Raw genomic sequence first — 18860 nt, forward strand, 5'->3', positions numbered from 1 at the left:
ATCCCATTTCTACACTCCGAAACAGGAAATTGGCTTCTTGAAGTTTGCTTTTTCTTGAGATTTGTTTTTGGGGCTCTAAGGAGCTTTCCTGACGTTTCAAAGGAAGTTTTCACTTCCACAAACGTCATCAGACAAATATTCCCACTGCTGACACACAAATACGTTTCTGGAGTGTAGTGGCACCATCGCTAACTTCCTCCTTTTCATCCCAACACATGGAAAACCTAACCCTCCATCTGTCCCGCCACTGTTTTATAAACTATCACTCACCAGTTGTTCCTTTTCAACAGTATTGCTCCCCATATTCCTTGCTCCTGTTCCCTTATTTTCCCCTATTTTTCAAATCATGCCGACCTGATATTTCCTCCAACCAGGCCGTGAGTCCTCCCTTCCTCTTTTCTTGCATCTAAATATCTAGTTCTGGTCCTACAGTCCCTTGTTCTACACCTCTTAGACCCTCCACAGCCTCATTCCTTACTGATCACACACCTCCCTCCCCTCCCGCCAGCCTCATTGCTAACATACAGCAAGTCGAATACCGTGGAGTTGAACTGCGTGCTGATTTTTCCATCCTCAATAAAGTGTCGTCCTCTTCAACATGATTTTTGGGCTTAAAACTAATAACTTGATGGCTTTGACAAAATCCCAGTGAGTTGCGTTTGGTTTACATTGTCGGATTTATTCAAGAAAGCAATCTGTCTGTAAAAGTATTTCAGTTGTGCAACTTATGTTTTATTTGACTTGAAGTGGAAATTAAGCTTCGTACGTCACGCTCAAAATTTGACTAACCACTTTTGGTTTTACGCACACTTTTGTAAGAATCGTGTTTCATTTATCTTCTTTAAAAAAAAAAATTTAAATTAATCAAAGCTAATTTGATTACAGAGAAAAAGTTATCTATTCATTTTGTAGAAAGAATTGTGCAGTAAAGAAATAATCTGACAGTATACCATGTGTGTACTTACACATGCAAATGTTTCCAACGGTTCAAAGTCCGTTCTCTCATTTGCCTCAGGCACAGATACATTTCTGTATATGAAAACTATTTCATAATGCTCTGTGGTTAACAAGCCATTTTCTGAAAGTGTGGTGAGATCTAGATTGGACACATCAGTAGAAGATTGGAATTGGTAGCGAATTTTTAAATCCTGTGTTTTTCTATTGATTGATAGACGTGAATAAATCCGTCGGTCAAAGAGAGAGTTCATGTCTAATAGTCCCCAAGGTGAAGAATCAAGTTAAGATCGTGTTCATTAAAGGTTTAGGTCAGGGTAGACGCTCCTGCTGTATGTTAGGAGCAGATCCCATGTCCCATAATTCCCTTGGACCACATCTTTCATCCTTATCCGATTCTCTCTTTTTTTACAATCCTCCTTGTTTCAAACCCCATCGAACATTTATCTCAGCAACCAGCTGACAGAGAACCATTAAAGCCAACGTCACGTCTATCCTAACCACACCACCACCTCCTCATCCCTCTGCATTCTCCTTGCTGGAGGTCTCAGTTGCTCCGTCTGTGGGGGTGAGGGCATCCCAGACACCTTTAACCCTTTAAGTGCCCAGGCTATCCATGCGTCACACAGAGGAAAGCTGGGAGCAGGACATCAACTCGCCCTCTTACCCTTCCTTTTCTTTACCAGCACACACACACGCACACACACACACACAGAGATACCCAAGTGTGACTTTAACGAACCTGGAGGCACAGGTATTTAACTCTCTTTCCTTTGCACGGCCTGGAAAAGTGCAGCCCGGAGGGAGGGGAAAAGAGAAGCATGCTGGGGTAGGGTGTGGCGGGTGGAACGATTTGTTTTACTGAAACGCCATAGATTTGTGAAATAACTGCAGTGCTGTGAGAAAGTCTTATCACCATTTTCTTTCGTTTCACATTTTGCTTCAAAGAAGCCAGGCTTTCTTAGGGCGGCTTCAGTAGATTCGGTTCGATCCGGGATCAAGGTTGCAGCATTTTCTACATCTTCAGCTGGTGCGGTTCTTTTCCACACTGCTCTGCGTCGAACCATCCAAACCATTTGAAGAACCTGTTCACCCCCCCTTGCTTGTAGTGATGTTGCACGAAAAAATCACTAGGAAGTAACACAAAAACCTCCAAAGGCGACACGAACTGTAAGCGAAAATGGAGTGGAGATGGATTTTAGCAGTTTTAGGAAGAGCCATGAGCCGTTTCTCCGACTAGCATTAGACTCAAGCATTTGTTTTGGTTGTATTTACCCAGAATGCCCTGCACTAAAGTCCGCTTCCTCCTTTTGGAGCGGTCTCCCGTCCAACTTGTCAGTCACACGAGCATTCGAACCACGCCAAAGTTTACTTCAACCAAACAGAGGCGCAGGTTTTCAGGTTGCCTTTTTGGTCCGCATCAGAATTCGATTTTGTACCTCCCCAAACTAACTGGACTTTCCACGCAAACAAACTAGAGTTTGATTTAAGCGGACTGAACAGGGTTCTTGTGAGCGCACCCTTACAGAACTTTACAGTTCTCCTCAATAACATTTATTCAGATCCTTCAAAGGTTTTCAAAGTTTTTCTTTGGACTTTTCAAAGCACATTTTTACTCATTTTCAGCCGACTATCTGACAATGTTCCATGTTTTATTTGTGCTCCTTTTGTTTTGGGCCAAAAACCCTTCAAGCATAAAACACTTCATCAACTCAAGAGTTAAACCAGTTGTTGTGTCTACATTATGAGAGAAACGATAGCCAAGAAACTATTTTAAATTTCAACTCTTAACACAAGCTGGGAGTGGGCAACGTATTGCTCCAAAAGGCCAAATGAGTAACTCTGATTGCTGCTTCATTATTGGCTGAATGCAGTCGTTTGGAAATAATCTTTCAGCTGTACGTAGCAGTAGCCAGAGAATCACTGACGACAAAACCTTTAATATTTGAAAGTTTAAATTGTTAATTCATGTTGTAGTTCCTGAGAACAACAGTCTGTTTGTTCTACGCAGTCAGATCCATCATGGATGGATCTCTCACCACATCCTCTGCTGCGTCTGCGTTGGATTTTGTTTTCTTATCTCTTAAAGAAAAGACGTAATTTTAGCAACCGTCGGAGCCTGATACTTTTTTTTTTCCCCATCTCCTTTATTTTATATTTCAAAACGTATATTTCTCTATAACAAAAGCAGAAGCAAACAAGCAAAAAGTCCAACGAAAATCTTCAAAAGACCTTAAGAAAACCCAAAGAAGTTTTGTTTAAGAGCAATTTCAAAAGGCTACAAGCTCTTTTAGGTCCTTGGAAGCAAATTGTGAGGAAACGAAAGATGGTTTAAAACTCTTCAACAGCACTTGATGTTTAATAGATGCCTGTTAATGAAAGTAGTAGTGTAGTGAAGGAGCCAGGTGTGGGAGCCTGTTTGTTCATCCTCCTCAAACGCATGTAGTGACTGCATGAACGTGAGCCTGCGATGCAGAAGACGGTTCAGTGCAGAGAGTCGAGCTCAAGTTAAATGTGTCTTGAGAGTCTTGACTGATGCAAACTGTCAAAAGAGTTTATATCAATGTTAAAAGTTGTAAAAAAATAAAATAAAATAAAATAAAATACCTGCAGGAGAGACTCAAAGACACTTGACAGATGAAGTTTATTATTCTCCTGCTGCAGTGGGTTTCATTTATCTTCATGCTGAACCTACTTCGATTTTTTTATTTTTTCTTGAGAAGAAAATCTTCAAAAATAATTTAGCAATAAAGAAGAAGAAGTCAAACTTTTGAAAATCCAGCTGTTAATGCCTTCTTAGTCTTTTATCTTAAAACTCATTCTTTGAAAAAACCTCAAGAGAAATAGTTTCTTTTCATGTTCGCTTTGGAGTAATTGCATTTTTGTGACTAATAATATGATTAGCAACAGATAAACGGAAGTTTTATTATTGGGAAACATAACTATATTTTCTAAATAATATAAAATTTTCTAAGTTGTATGGAAGTCTAAGGTTATAATTATGTCCAATAATTTCTCTGGGAGTAAAAAAACAATATGTTGATTCATTAGTTATCTTCCGAACAGACCTACTGCTCAGATGTTGCTTTCTGTAGTTTTTAAACAGCTCTGCTTCGATCATTCAAACTTCCTTAAAATAAAAACAAAAAAATTTATGACTTACTAATCTACACTGTCCCCTGGCTGATAGGTTTGTTATTGCAATCTGAAAATCACTCCACTTCTCCACCCTGCACCGCATGACTTCCTGTTGACAAATCAACGTCTCCTCCTTTCCGTTATCTGTTGCTTTCCTCCCCTCCTCCTCTCACCCTCTTACTTGGCGTCCTCTTCCTGCCCTTTATGCCCTCACACTGTAGTGGCTCCCTCCAAGGATGCTAAGGCATCGCAGCTTCCCTCCCACCTTCGCCTCTTCTTGCCTCCCATCATCTGCTTTGGCGGTGCTACACCTAAACACAGCGCTGCTCCAGCAGCGCACAAACACCTGCAGTTTCGCTCTGAAGCATGATGTTTTTATGGAACCAGATAGCTCGACGAAGCATTGTACAGATGACCTTTTGTTGGCATGGAAATGGTACAATAGCTTCATATCTGTGTGCGTGTTATAAACACAACTGTACTGCTTTCGGCATTCTCCAAACAAACGCTGAATGTTTCGAAGCCGTGTGACTTCACCGTGCATGTGGCGACGGTCCTCTGTGAGAATGCCATTTTGTGCTGTTAAAAGCATGTCTGTGTGGGATGGCACACACACATACATCCTGGTTTCTTGAGTGTCCTCTCATGACTGATGAGTGTGTGTTGCACTGAGGTCAAGCAAACCTGGAAAGGATCTCCTTGTAAAAGTTTAAAAAGCGATCCTCTTTTTCTGTGCAGATGTTGTGCATGCTAAGGAACTTCGATGCGAATTCCTCTGGGTGCTGCATTTACAACGAGGACAATTTGTGCTGAGGGTCCGACCTAGTTGATCATTATGGCCTGATTAGATAGGAGTCAGTGAAAGGATGCACCGATTGAGATTTCACTTCCAATTACAAAGCTAGTCCTTCACCGGCAGTTGCAGTGGCGCTAAAGCAGAAGATGTCCACAGAAAGGAAGGATTTAGATTAAATTTGTCTTTTGTTGTGTTTGTGGATGCTGGAAAGTGCATCAGGTTTAAGCAATCCCGATAGAACAAATTGCATTTTTCCAAGAGTTATGTTGCCATAGTTTAAGTTAAGTTGGGAGTGTTACCTCAGCTTAAAACAAACATTGAAACAAGAATGTATATATACAGTTTATGATACCAGTAAAGCAACAAAGTATGGATGTTTTTTTGTTTGTTTGTTTGTTTCATGTGACAGACAATCTGGTGATGTTGATTTTAGTATTTGGAAAACATCAGTTTAGGTATTTCAGCTTTCCCATGTTTAGCTAAATATGCTGCCATTGCTTACCGCTAAGCAGCATACTTTGGTCTTTTCAGCAAATAAAAAACAATATTCTCTCAATAAATTAGAATGTCATAGAAAACTAAGTGACCTATCTTTTCAGAAAATGTTTAATGGTGTGGTTTATAGCTAATGGAAAAGTTCAGATTCTAATAAATTCTGTTATGACGTTGGCCTGGCCTTTGCAGTTCCACTCAATTCTCATCTCTCGTCAGCGCTCCAGCTGGGATTTCTCCGGTTCACTTGGATTCCTCCGATAGAATTTCAAACAAGCCAATCGGCGAACAGAAGGAGAAGTTGTGAACGATGACGTCGATTTATTTTCTGTGCCGTTTTGGAATTGTGGTCTGTCTGCAGTTTCAGCAGTGGCTGCAGACGAAGTCAACAAAGTCGTTCAGTCCGTATCGACCACGCCTTCAGATATCAAATTAACGTCAGCAGCCGCCTCGTTCGGCTCGGCACCTCTGTCTTTGCAATGGAGGATGGTTGTTTACAGAACAGACAATTGTAAGTTAGCCTTATTGGTGCATTACGTCACGGCCACATGTTAGCAATTGGGCGAAACATAAAACCTCAACAGAGTCCACGGATACAGGAAGTAATGGTTTCTCAATAGCTGAATGTTCAGACCCTGGGCTGGTTTTTAAACAGGCTAATATTACATAAAACCAAATACAAACGATGTTAATGCAGAAATGTTGGGCGCATACTCACTTTTTGGTGATGTTCTAATTTATTGAGATGGACCCTGTAGGAAATATAAAGCAGTGACTATTGACTGATGCTGTTCAACAATCTTCTGATCTCATCAAGCCGACTTCATCAGCTGATAGAAAGCTTTTCACAGGTTAATATCATGGGCCTCCTACATATGATCATTCAGACAAACAAGTTATATAAAACTCAGCATAGCTACAAGGGGGACAGGAAGTTACATCCTGCAGTCTGAGGGGGATCATGGGAAAAAAATGTAGCCTCCATTTAAGGGTGGCTGAGGTATATTTGTAATCAGGCAGCCATCTTGCTGTCTTTCCTTCTTTGTCTGTCTCTCATATAGATGTATCTTTTCCTGTTTCTACCAAACCCCCCTCTTTCTCTCTCTCTCTCTGTTGTCTTGTGTCGGTTTCTCTTTCAATGTGTGTTTCTGTGTGTGTGTGTCTCTCCGTGTGTGTGTGTGTGTGTGTGTGTGTGTGTTTTTCCTCTCTCTCTCTGTGTCCTCCTTGTTCCTCTGTCTTCCTCTCTGTCGCCCTGTCACCCTGACTTTCGCTGTCACCACCTTCGGTGAAACCCCGACAGGAGCAGCACCCGGTAAAGTTCCTCCTCTGTCCTCTCCCGCTCTGCACAGCAACCCGATCACGTTGGCTACTATCTCTTTCTTTCTTTGTTCTTCTGACCATTTTGTGCTCATTCTCGCCGCTTCGCTGCCACTCGCTACCTTCTGTTGTCACCGTGAAACACACACTCAAAACACTTCCACGTGTTTATTTTGGGGTTTTTTTTCCTTCTTTTTTTTTTTTTTTTTTTTTTTTACACGTTTGTAATTTAAAAAAATAAATAAATTTATCTTTGGAGACACCTGGAAAAATTCTAAGAAATGTCAGATTTTATTTAGAAAATGCTCAATTGAGAATGTCATGGAAGAAATATATGTGTACACTTGGTTCCTTACATATCTAGCCACACATATTACAGAATTAATGAATATCTGTAATAGCAGAATAAATTACGAGAAAGATCTAACTTCAAACAAGCATATACTTCTACTCAACTGTTTTAAGAACATTGGTACAAAACGTTTAGGACGGAAAACCCAAAGTGTTGGTTTGAATTTGAGCTTATAGTTTGGCAGACACGTGATGTGATCTGTCCATTTTCTGTGTTTGGATGGAATAATGATGCATTCATGAGCAAATTGACTAAATGTCCAGGGCATGAAAAGCTTAACAGGTTTCGTAAACAATTTGATCATCATTTTAGAGCACTTTATGCAGCTCAGTATCATTTTTAGCTAGTTAGCATACAGATGTTTGGTTTGACAAACCCAAACTTAAGAGACTCCAAGTTTAATTTGGCTCTCAAGAACTATTTTTATTTATTTCTTTATTTTTATTTTTTTCCCCAAACATTACTTTAAATAATTAAAATATCAAATCCATTTATGCTAAGATCTATATATATATATATATACATAGAGCTGTGGAAAAAATAAAGAGCCCACTTCACTGGACCCCATTGAAAGCCTCATGATTTTTCAACCAAATATTGATTTCTGAACTCTTCCTGAGTTAAAACGTCAGTGTTGTTGTTTCTAAACGAATATGAACTTGTTGTCTTTGCATTATTTCCTTGGCATTTCAGAGACATGATGTCAAAGTTCATTTTACTCAAACATTTACTTATAAAGAGTAAAATCAGAGAACTGAGCATTTTGCAGTGGTCTCTTAATTTTTTCCAGATCTATATATATAATTTCTACAGTCAGTGTCGTAGTGTATACACATAGGAATGTGAGGGAGCGTTTGACACCTTTGACCTTCTGGGGCTTTACGCTAACACGCTAAAGCTGCTTCCATAGAGTGACCTCCATGCTGCTCAGATTTAAATGATCAACGTCTATTGATTGTCGTCCGAGTCGCTCGTTGGCGGAGACACAAACACCCACACGGCGACACTTACAAGCTGCCAAGACTCCGACTCAATCAATCAGCGCTAAATTGAGCTGTCGTTAATTTTCTGTCGCAGGAACGGAGTTCATAGTTTAAGAGGGAGCCTTGATAGATCGCCCGTCTTGAAGCCCAGACTTGGCAGGTGTCCACATGCCTCTACTTTTTTTTTTTTTCTTCAGAATGACCCATTCACTTACTGTAAATATTAAGTGTTCTGTTTATTACCTTAATACCATTTTTTTTTTACCCCCTTCCAGGAAATTGGCTATTCCGCGAAGCGTTAACGTTGTCGGCTTAACTTTTAATAATTTATTTCTGCTCCTTTTTACGACTCGTTTATTTGCTTTTCTTTGTGGGATAAGGTTTTGCGTTCTGTGAGCAACATCACCGGTCCAAATATTCTCGCATAGCCTCCATTTCCAGACCTTTATTTTACCCTTTTTTCCACAGAGGCGCATTGGTATGTGTGATTTCTGAAATTCTGGAGGAAAAAAAAAAAAAGTCAGTGGAAGCTATGTGGACAAAAAAAAAACCTGTTTACATACGTCCATGTGGAGATAATCGTAGGATTATGCGTAAGTAATCTTAGTGGTGCGACATTCGAAGGGCCGACTTCCCATTTTCACATCCAGAAATGTTCACTTCTTTCGAAGAGTCGAACAGCGTGCCACCGAAAAAGAAAGAAAGAGGTTTGGCCGGGCACTCTGCCAGGGAGTTGCCTGTCGCTGTGCAATGAGTGATTTATGGTGATGAAGACTGTATTAAACATTGATGATGGTGCTTCTTGATGTCCATGAAACCAAGAGGTCAGACAAACCTATTGTGTTCTCTCCCCGCTGGTTTCATGTTTGACTTGTTTATTTTTCTGCAAAAAACACCAAACAAAACAAAAAGTAAAATAAACAGCATTGACTGCCCATACAAATTAAATGTGTCATGTGTTATCTTTTAAATAAAAGCAAAAAGGGTGTGGTGAGAGCCCTTTGTGACTCATCTGTGTAAAGACCCTCTGTTCTGCTGTCTAACATTTCTGTTTTGGTGTTTTTGTTCCATCCTCAAACACTAGGGGGAGCAGCAAAGGCAAAGACATCAGCACAATCAAATCTCTGCGTGTGCTGAGGGTGCTGCGTCCCCTTAAGACCATCAAGCGTCTCCCCAAGTTAAAGGTAGAATTTAAAAAGCTGTGCTGATTTGTCTTATTTCAGAATCTTTTCATGTGAAGTTATTTGATTCTTGTCTTGTTCAAAAAGTCCTAAAAGCACCAAAAAAGCAGCATCGATTGTTTAAAAGGAAAGTATTATTTGATATCCAGGCACAGAGTGCGATTTTATAGCACAGTCCAGTAACTGTGTTGACTTCAGTTGTTCTAAAACTGCCACATATGTCAAATAGGACTTAAATGTAATTTGACTTTGTAATGTAACACCTTGAAATTGGGGCTATGTCTCTTTAAGAAACTCTTAGTCTTTCTAAAACTCTGCCTTCAGGAAGTCATAACAACATGGCTCCTCTACTAACCTTTTAACAATGTTTTTACCAGCTTTTTGCTGAGAAGTAGCTCATACAATGAGCTCAGCAGATTCACCAGGTGTTTGCTAATTGCTGCTGGCTAGTCTGAAGGAGCCGAGTGGAGGAGGGGCTGCTCTGTGAGGGGGAAGCTCAAAAACTGCAGCTCCAAGGATGATCTTTGTCCTCGTAGGCGGGGCTAGGTCCAACCAAGTGTTTTGCACTGCTGAATGGTTGCCATGGGAGATTACATGATGTAATGCTCAAAAAAGTCAACTTTACATAATACTGATCCTTTACGTTTTTAAAGCTGTTAAGAACATGCATGAAATCATAAGATTTTTCTTTTACTAACGACTCATTTTGAAAACAAATTGTGTAAAATTGCATGTCAACAGGCATGACTTGGGATGTATTTTTTCAGTTTTTACTTTATACTGTTAGAAATAATAATAAAAAAAAACCCACAACTCTACATTAGTCCGTGCAGGATGAGGGGGAATTTAGTTTTGATTAATCTGCAACTTTAGTAACTTCCCCACACGGCAACCCAATGTTAGACACCAAAGGAGGAAATAAAACCCTCCTTGCTGTCTTTTCATGCTGCTACGGCATCTGTGCAAAAAGTGAGCTCTTGCAAACACAGCTAAGACGACTGCCAGCTCAGACATGAGCTCTGTGCAGGAGAAGGCATGGATCTGCTGTACACCAGAGGGCGGCAGCCTGCACAGTATTCAAGAAGGAAAAAGATCAAACCAAACAATATCTGGACGAAAAAAGTTACATCTGGACACACTGTGTCGTCGTCCAGGAGGAGTGAACGCTGCTGGATTTCTTTAGATAGAAAATGTTTTGAACTCATTTTGAATAATTTAATCAACTGGGATCAATTAGAACACAATTTGTAAATCCCTCGAGAAATGTCTTGTGAATTGGAGCTGCACAGATAAACTGAATTGAATTGAATTGAATACTGAGTGGATGGTTTTCAGATACGTCTCTAAATATTAGAGTTGCACAGATCATGAGTTTATGTTGCCAATAACGATTTCATTTGATTTCGGATTCTTCCTTTTTCCTAACCATTAAATGCTTTTTTCCCCCCACTTTTTTTGATGAAAAGATTTCAATGTTTATTTTTAAGTAAAACAATTAATTTCCTCTAAAAACAGCTCAGTTTTCCAGAGTCGTTTTTGTTTGCATGAGTGAAAATATGCAAATATGCTAAAATATTTAATGTTATGGGATATTATTCCCCAAAAAATGTTAGAACTACGTTATATATCTACACTCCAAAAAAATTTAATGTGCATCATATTAAACCACATTTAATATTTTTTATAATAATAATAACAATAATTAAATAAATACAGAAAATAGGGGAAAATATTGAGAACAATTTAACATAACTAAATGAAAAAGAAAATGAACAGACAAATTAGATTGTAAATAAAATGAACAATTAAATGCTAAAAATTTATTTGCTACACAGCGTAATAAAAAAGTTGGCATCGTTCTTATCTTATATTTTCTGAATGCAACATTTAGCACCTTTTTGAAGCCGTTTAATTATTTCTAAACTTGTTGCCAATTTTGGCGGGATTAGTCCTCCATATGTTTTATCAAGTGAATAAGAGTTTTTATTGTTATATTTAATATTACCACTACCTCTGTAACGTCACAACAACTTCTTCTTCTTCTTCTTGTGTGACCTTGCAGGCAGTGTTTGACTGCGTGGTGAACTCCCTGAAGAATGTGTTGAACATTTTGATCGTCTACATGCTCTTCATGTTCATCTTCGCCGTTGTGGCTGTGCAGCTGTTCAAGGGTCGCTTCTTCTACTGCACAGACGAATCCAAAGAGTTTGCACGGGACTGCAGGTGGGTTAGGAAATAGCGAATCCAGCATCGGAGCCCTTCCTTTCTGTTCATTCTGCTCGTCGTCCTGCAAGGTTACACTGAACTGAGTCTTTTGGTTGTCATTTTCCAACCAGTGGATTTGTTCTGCTGTTATAGACATTTGAAGGATTCGTAAAAATTACGCCCTGTTAAGGTTTAGGTGTTCATTTGCTGCCACCTAGTGGCAGTTTCATGGTATTTCTGGGTCGTCCCTTTGATTGAAAACATCGAAATATTTGTTGTTTTTCAACATTGCAGGGGCGAATATTTAGTCTATGAAAAAGACGAGGTAAAAGCCGAGAAGCGGGAATGGAAGAAGTACGATTTTCACTACGACAACGTGGCTTGGGCCTTGCTCACCCTCTTCACCGTCTCCACCGGAGAGGGGTGGCCACAGTGAGTGGACAGTTCACACTTCCCATAGGGAAACAAAAAAAGCAATGGAAAACCTGTAGAGCTGTTTATGATGAAGCTGATTGGATTCAAGATGGCGTTCAAAAAGCAGCACAGACACCATTTCCATTTTGTCCTTCAAGAATAATAAAATGTAAATTGTTTGTCTCTGGATAAGAATTAAGCTGTATTCTTTTTATACATACATTGTTATGCTTTTTAAGACAAATAATCACTATTTTGCATCACCTATGTATTATTGGATGATTTGATGATAAACATTGGATCAATTCTAATAATTAAGTTGTGGTGCAGGAACAGCTTGACAAATTCTCAGTAACGTATAAATAAATGATTGAATTGAAACTATTTTCTGTATAAAGTGGCTTGAGAAGACATTTGTTGTTGGCGCTACACAATCAAACTGAACTGAATTGAGTAGCAAAGTTTGCTAAGCGCCTTGGAGCCATTCGCACAAAATGCATGTCCACTTCTTAGCCGTGATCGAGCCTCTGAAGTAAAAACAAAACCAGCTGAACATGAGGGTGCTTTTATTTTGAAAAGAAGAAAGCGTTTTTTGAGGCTGGAGTCCAAAAAGTTGACCTTGAGGAGCTAAAATCACAAATGTTTGGATAAAACAAAACGTGATTCGATTGCTGGGTGCTAACGATTGCAAATACCGTGTTTGTTTTTTTTTTTTTTTATCAGTTTCTCACCTTGTTATGTAATTGGTTTTTTTTTTCTAACTAATCTTTTTGACTCCTCCTCTTGCAGAGTGTTAAAGCACTCAGTGGACTCTACTTATGAGGATCAGGGCCCAAGCCCGGGATACAGGATGGAAATGTCCATCTTTTACGTGGTGTACTTCGTTGTCTTCCCTTTCTTCTTTGTCAACATCTTCGTGGCTCTCATTATCATCACCTTCCAGGAGCAAGGGGATAAGATGATGGAAGACTACAGCTTAGAAAAGAACGAAGTGAGGGAACGATCGGGAAGCTTTTCTACTTTTATCGGACGTATTTGGTCTGATGTTCTGTGTTTTTTTTTTTTTACTTTCTTCAGAGAGCCTGTATAGATTTCGCCATTAATGCCAAACCTCTGACTCGCCACATGCCAAAGAACAAACTGAGCTTCCAGTATCGGATGTGGCATTTCGTAGTGTCCCCTCCCTTCGAGTACAGCATCATGGCTCTGATTGCACTCAACACGGTCGTCCTCATGATGAAGGTATGAAAACGGAAAAGGTTACGCGGTCTTATCCTCGAGCAGCACAAAACGTTATCATGAATCTCTTCGGTTCTTTTTCTGTCTTCCTTTGTCTTTTGTGTGTCGACAGCATTACGAAGCAAATCTAGCTTACGATAATGTGCTGAAGTACCTGAACATTGTGTTCACTGCCTTCTTCTTTATGGAATCTGTCCTGAAAATCATTGCTTTTGGTCCCTTGGTAAGTCCCATCACACACACACACACACACACGTTTGCGTGGCTATCTTTGTGGGGACTGTCCATTGACTTCCATTCATTTCTACAGCCTAAACCTTACCATTATCCTAACCCTAACCAAAACTCAATTCACACCTTAGACCGAAATCTAACCCTTGACCCAAAAACAGCGTTTCTCCTTATGGGGACCCGGCTTCAGTTGATCCCCACAACATAGTATATGTCAGGAAAATGGTCCCCACAAGATATGACAAACAAACGCATACACACAGACACACACCTGCAAACTGTTCGTTCATCTAGGGCCTAGATGAACGAACAGTTTGCAGGTGCACATTTAATTTCTAGGGCGAGCCTCTCTATGCGTTCCTGTGTTTCAGACCACTTTTCATTCGTAAAGCAGGATATTTCAGAAGACAATATCTTCTGGAATAATTTTCAGAAGATAATTATTTCTGAAAAAAGCAGGTTTTTTTCCTGTCCCTGAAAGGCGGTGCGTCATTTAACTTGTTCCGTTGTTGTGGACGCCTTCCCACTTTTCTGTCTTTCAGAACTACTTCAAAGATGTCTGGAACGTTTTTGATTTTGTCTCCGTCATTGGGAGCATTACTGACATATTGGTAACAGAGTTTTGGGTAAGTTTTGTGGCTTGATTGTCCAGTAGCACGCTTATGGATGTGAAGATAAAAGCTAAAGTGTTTCTAAAAGAAAATAAACAAAATAAATAACACATAAGAAAAGCAGATAAAAATTTCTGCCGGTTCCAGGTGCGGAATGTTGACTTTCATTTTTTTTGCAAATCTTTGTATGTGTTGCTACTGAAAACTAGCTCATTTCTGGGATGTACAGTGTGAAGTGCGTAAAACAGTAGTTAAAAAAAAAGAAGGAAAATGGCGAGTTCCAAACAGATTTTCATCTAGGAATTACCATGCTAGCATGCAAAAAAAAAAGCTAGCTGTGTCTTCAGGATGTCACTGTGAGATCCATAGAGCGATTTGTTTACATTTTCCACCAGGTTAGCAATTTCTATAAAAGTTAGTCTAGATGTATTCTTTATTTTTAGGTGTTGCTCAATCTTTAATCATTCTTGTTACACTGTATTGATTAGCCTGTGATGTGGAATCAGACAGAATCTGAATGTGCTTTATTAAAACCTAACTGTTGTTGCTTTTCAGTGCGTTTTTTATACTGGCGCCTGTAATGATGCCGTGTTCCTCTTCTATCTCTTTACATGCTTTCTTTAACCCTATCTGCTCTGTTGGCGCCCTTCGCCTCCTCTACTCCTTCCTGTTCTGATATAATCCATCCAATCAAAATGCACTATGAAATCCTTCATCGTGTTATCCATCCATGCTGCACCATGCCATGTGGTGGTGGTGCTGTGATGATGATGGTGATGGTGTGTGTTTGGCCCTTCTGTCCCCCTCTCCTCGCCCACCATGGCCCCACCCAAAACCAACCACCACCTCCTCCTTCTGAAACAAAACAAACAAACAAAAAAAAATCTGTTTAACCCAATCACAATTTACCTCAACTTAACCAAAAACGACAACAAAAAACTAAAAAATAAAACCTCCTCACCATTCATCTGTCTACATCTTCGCACATGTAGAATCTGGTTGGTTTGTAATTTATTTTTCAAAGCTTCCTGCTGCACTGTCATTGGTCATGCGGTTCCCCGATTAATTTCTTACCCTCAGCCACCCTGTCTCTCATGCACTGACCTTTGATCCCCACAGCATGTGCTTTTTGGATAAGTCCTCTTAAGCTCAACTCTCAAACTGTCGAGTTGTTAATGCAAACTTTAAACTATAGACTTTATGGGGGGAAAACAACTGTGTCCGCGGTAAATTATATCACATTAGAATCTGAGAAACTTTTAGCCCAATATGGCCAAAATGCATTACAGGAAATTCAAGCTGTAGTTTGAAGGTTTCAGCATCTGAAAAATTACTACAGTGGGGGCCGAACGAGAGCCAGAGTACCATTCTTAAAATAGCTAATCCTGTGAATGTACAGTGGTGACATTTTCTTTATTACTTTATCAGTTACTTTTTTGTAACTCAGATATATATTTTTCAACCATGACTAAATACATACTATGTTTAACTGGCAATAAATTAGTTTCTTAAATAATTAAAATATTTTATGTCTACCGTGCAGAAAAATGCTAAAAGATGATAGCACAATGCTACCCTGAACCTTTATCCCCCAAATTTGTGAACCCTGGAGCCGAGGCACACGGCTCTAGTAACAGTGTAATATCAAAAGTACTAAGGGCCTTTTTTGGTGCCAACTTGCACCCAGGGGAAATTGGCCCCAGCAAAATGGTGGAAATGCTGGAAAAGGTTCCTAAGGTGCCTTAAAAAAGATGCACTCAAAAAAGAGAGTGTGGCCTAATTGGTTTAATTAAGTGATTAAAACCTTTTTTATGTTGTTTTAAATTTGAGTGAAAGATTTTCAGTATGCTGGGGGACCTCAACAGCATTTGTACAGTCATTCGATAAATTAGAATATTATCTAAAAGTCAGTTTATTTCAGGAACCTTATCGCTGGCTGTGTCACTAGCCTGCTGATGCATTTTATATACATCCCCAGGATTGTATTGAAAATATTTTTGCTGCTATCTAGTGGTTGAAGCTACGCTAAATTTCACATCATTTTGGCAAATACGTATAGTTAATGGGTTTTTTAAAATATTTTATTTATGTAAGTCTCACTAAGTGAAACACATCATTTAATTAGATGGATGTTCAAAAGACCTTATTTCCTTTAATTATGAAATTTCCGCTTACAGTTATCGCAAACAAAGCATGTAGAGCAATAAAAAAAATCCAATTTCTTCATACAGAAATGTAGCCTTAAAGAAAAGTATGTTGAATAACAGGTTGACCTTCATGCAGTTTTAATCTGACCAGTGAGCCTCATCAGAACGCATATTCTAATTTATTAAGTATGACCTCAGCTGACAAACCCTGCCAGGCAATGCTCATCCTGTAGAGTAAATAAGCTTTGAGTGCAGCTGCTGGCGCATGTTTTAAAGCTCCCAATGGGCTCAGTCTTGCTGACCCTCTCTGGTCTGCATGTGGACCAACTATCAAGAAGTATGCTGCCATGCCATGTCATGCTTACGCTCAGGTTGCATGCTAATCCCTCCATCTTCCCCTCCTTCTTCTCCCCTCTCATGCTGGTTTCACAGCCTTGTCTGTCAACCACCAAAATGCGAAAAAGCCGACCTGGAAGTTTGTAATGAACCTCTTGTGGCATCTTTATATTAACCTATTAGCACAATGCTAGGACAACTAGCAGGATCAGCACAGTGTACAGTTAGCATTCCTGATAGCATATCTGTGTTGTAAAGTAGCTGTGAGATTTCCAAAAGTGCAAATATTTCCTAATGTGGCATTTTCCATCTTAAATTAGAAACTGATTCATTGGTAAAGAGAAATGTTTCTGTTCTGCATTTAGCTTCTTGCTATCTGCTAGCATGTAGCATTTTGTTGTTGCTGGTAAAGCCGACATAAAAAACATTTAGTGTTAACAGCGTAATTCCTCTTAGCAACATTTTGAATAAGCAGAATGATGCTGAAATAGCTAACAGAGTCTTCTTCACTCAGTGACCACTTCCACACAGAAGCATGGTGAATTTTCTGATGTGTAAAAGGTTTTACATTGTCTGGATCAGAAATCAAGTGGGCTCTTTTCACCTGGCTAGTGTTTCTCTTCTTAAATCTGTTTCTGTATAATAAATAAGCAAAAATAATTATCACAAAAGTATAAATATGTTTAGAGCATAAAAAAATTTTCCAAACAGAATTTGAAGCGACATAATTGGTGTTACAGGGAACCCAAACTCCAGGTCTTTACTTTAAAAAGTATACATTTACCCTGTGTGTGTGATTGCGTGTGCGTGTGTGCGTGTGTGTGTGTGTGTGTACACTTCACCAGGGGTGTGTGTATATGCATGTGGTTGACAGGCAAAGTTCTCCAGTCTGTATGTAGCCTGCTTGCATCAGCGATCAGTGCATTTGATTATAAAAAAAATGCTGTATAAGATTGGATGATGACCATAAAATTCTTTAAATTAGAAATCACCTTCTTTTCTTTCCCACTTTTTAATTATTTATTTATTTATTTATTTTTTGTTTTCCCCCCCCTCTCTGTCTATCATTTTCACTTTTATCTCAGTACCAGTATGTTTGAAGGTTAGATTAGTTTTATTGGTTTTTGATTTCTCCTCTTTGATCTTCTCTTTCCGCCACTGTTTATTTCGTCTTTTTATTTTTGTTGTTGTTAAGTTCCTTCATTATCATAGCGGATGTTTGTGACGATACTGTCACTTTGTGACGCTGACAACATGCCATGTTTGTGCCGCAGGACAATTTAATCAACTTGAGCTTCCTGAGGCTCTTCAGGGCGGCTCGCCTCATTAAGCTCCTGAGACAGGGAGAAACGATCCGGATCTTACTGTGGACGTTTGTCCAGTCCTTCAAGGTATTTAAGAATAAAAAAAAAACGAGTAGAAAATATGAGAGATGAAACTAACAGATATCTCATTCCTGCTGTGGTAGGCTCTGCCGTATGTGTGTCTGCTCATAGCCATGCTCTTCTTCATCTACGCCATCATTGGCATGCAGGTAAGTTCTGCTGACAGATATATAAATCTCTATATATATATATATATATATATATATATATATATATATATATATATATATATATATATATATATATATATATTAAACACTTTGGAAAGTGTTTGTTGTCTCAACGCTGTCATGGTGAAACTCAGTGAATGTCCCATGACTATGTGTTCAGTTTTTGTATCGGGTATCCCAGCTGCCTGTGCAAGGGTGATGCCCTTTTCTGAAACAAAACAGTCAGTTTTGTACAGAAATATCCTCAAGAACTGAGGTGGCTATATATATATATATATATATATATATATATATATATATATATATATATATATATATATATATATATATATTTATATAAGACACCAGACAAGACCCATGTGCAAGGAGGCCCTGAGACAGTCCAACACATAACAGCAGGGTGCAAGATACTGGCAGGGAAAGAATACATGGAACGACACAACCAAGTGGCAGGCATAGTGTACAGAAACATCTGTGCAGAATATGGACTGGAACCCCCAAGATCAAAGTGGGAAACACCCCCGAAGGTAGTGGAGAATGACCGAGCTAAGATCCTGTGGGACTTCCAGATCCAGACAGACAAAATGGTGAGGGCGAACCAACCAGACATAGTCGTGGTGGATAAACAACAGAGGAAAGCCGTTGTGGTGGATGTGGCAATACCAAGTGACTGCAACATCAGGAAAAAGGAGCATGAGAAACTAGAGACCAGGGCCTAAGGGAGGAACTGAGAGGGCCTGGAAGGTGAAGACCACAGTGGTGCCTGTGGTCATCGGGACCTCGGGCAGTCACCCCAAACTGGAACAGTGGCTACAACAGATCCCAGGAACAACATCAGACATCTCAGTCCAGAAATGTGCAGTCCTAGGCACAGCCAAGATACTGCGCAGAACCCTCAAGCTCCCAGGC

General features: G+C 39.4%; 1 protein-coding gene and 1 long non-coding RNA gene across 3 annotated transcripts in view; one reads left to right on the plus strand and one right to left on the minus strand.

The window, feature by feature from the left end:
* The window catches only part of cacna1ab (calcium channel, voltage-dependent, P/Q type, alpha 1A subunit, b), a 177069-nt gene that overhangs the window by 116866 nt on the left and 41343 nt on the right, over window positions 1–18860 (plus strand). Inside the window, exons 28-39 of one of the 2 annotated variants that reach the window (XM_044114792.1) lie at window positions 375–377; window positions 6681–6692; window positions 9117–9216; window positions 11276–11436; window positions 11713–11850; window positions 12622–12823; window positions 12910–13074; window positions 13184–13294; window positions 13845–13928; window positions 14906–14911; window positions 17671–17787; window positions 17865–17930. In XM_044114792.1, coding sequence (XP_043970727.1) covers window positions 375–377; window positions 6681–6692; window positions 9117–9216; window positions 11276–11436; window positions 11713–11850; window positions 12622–12823; window positions 12910–13074; window positions 13184–13294; window positions 13845–13928; window positions 14906–14911; window positions 17671–17787; window positions 17865–17930 — 1165 coding nt within the window. The remainder of the gene's footprint in view (window positions 1–374; window positions 378–6680; window positions 6693–9116; window positions 9217–11275; window positions 11437–11712; window positions 11851–12621; window positions 12824–12909; window positions 13075–13183; window positions 13295–13844; window positions 13929–14905; window positions 14912–17670; window positions 17788–17864; window positions 17931–18860) is intronic. The other variant, XM_044114791.1, reaches the window with a different exon arrangement.
* On the minus strand, window positions 79–18134 carry LOC122829893. The gene is made up of 3 exons (XR_006370453.1): window positions 18039–18134; window positions 6034–6036; window positions 79–88 (listed from the first exon to the last, which is right to left on the minus strand). It is a non-coding gene; the product is annotated as an uncharacterized LOC122829893 (long non-coding RNA).

This window comes from Gambusia affinis, linkage group LG04, assembly GCF_019740435.1.
Source record: "Gambusia affinis linkage group LG04, SWU_Gaff_1.0, whole genome shotgun sequence".
NCBI classification, from domain to species: Eukaryota; Metazoa; Chordata; class Actinopteri; order Cyprinodontiformes; family Poeciliidae; genus Gambusia; species Gambusia affinis.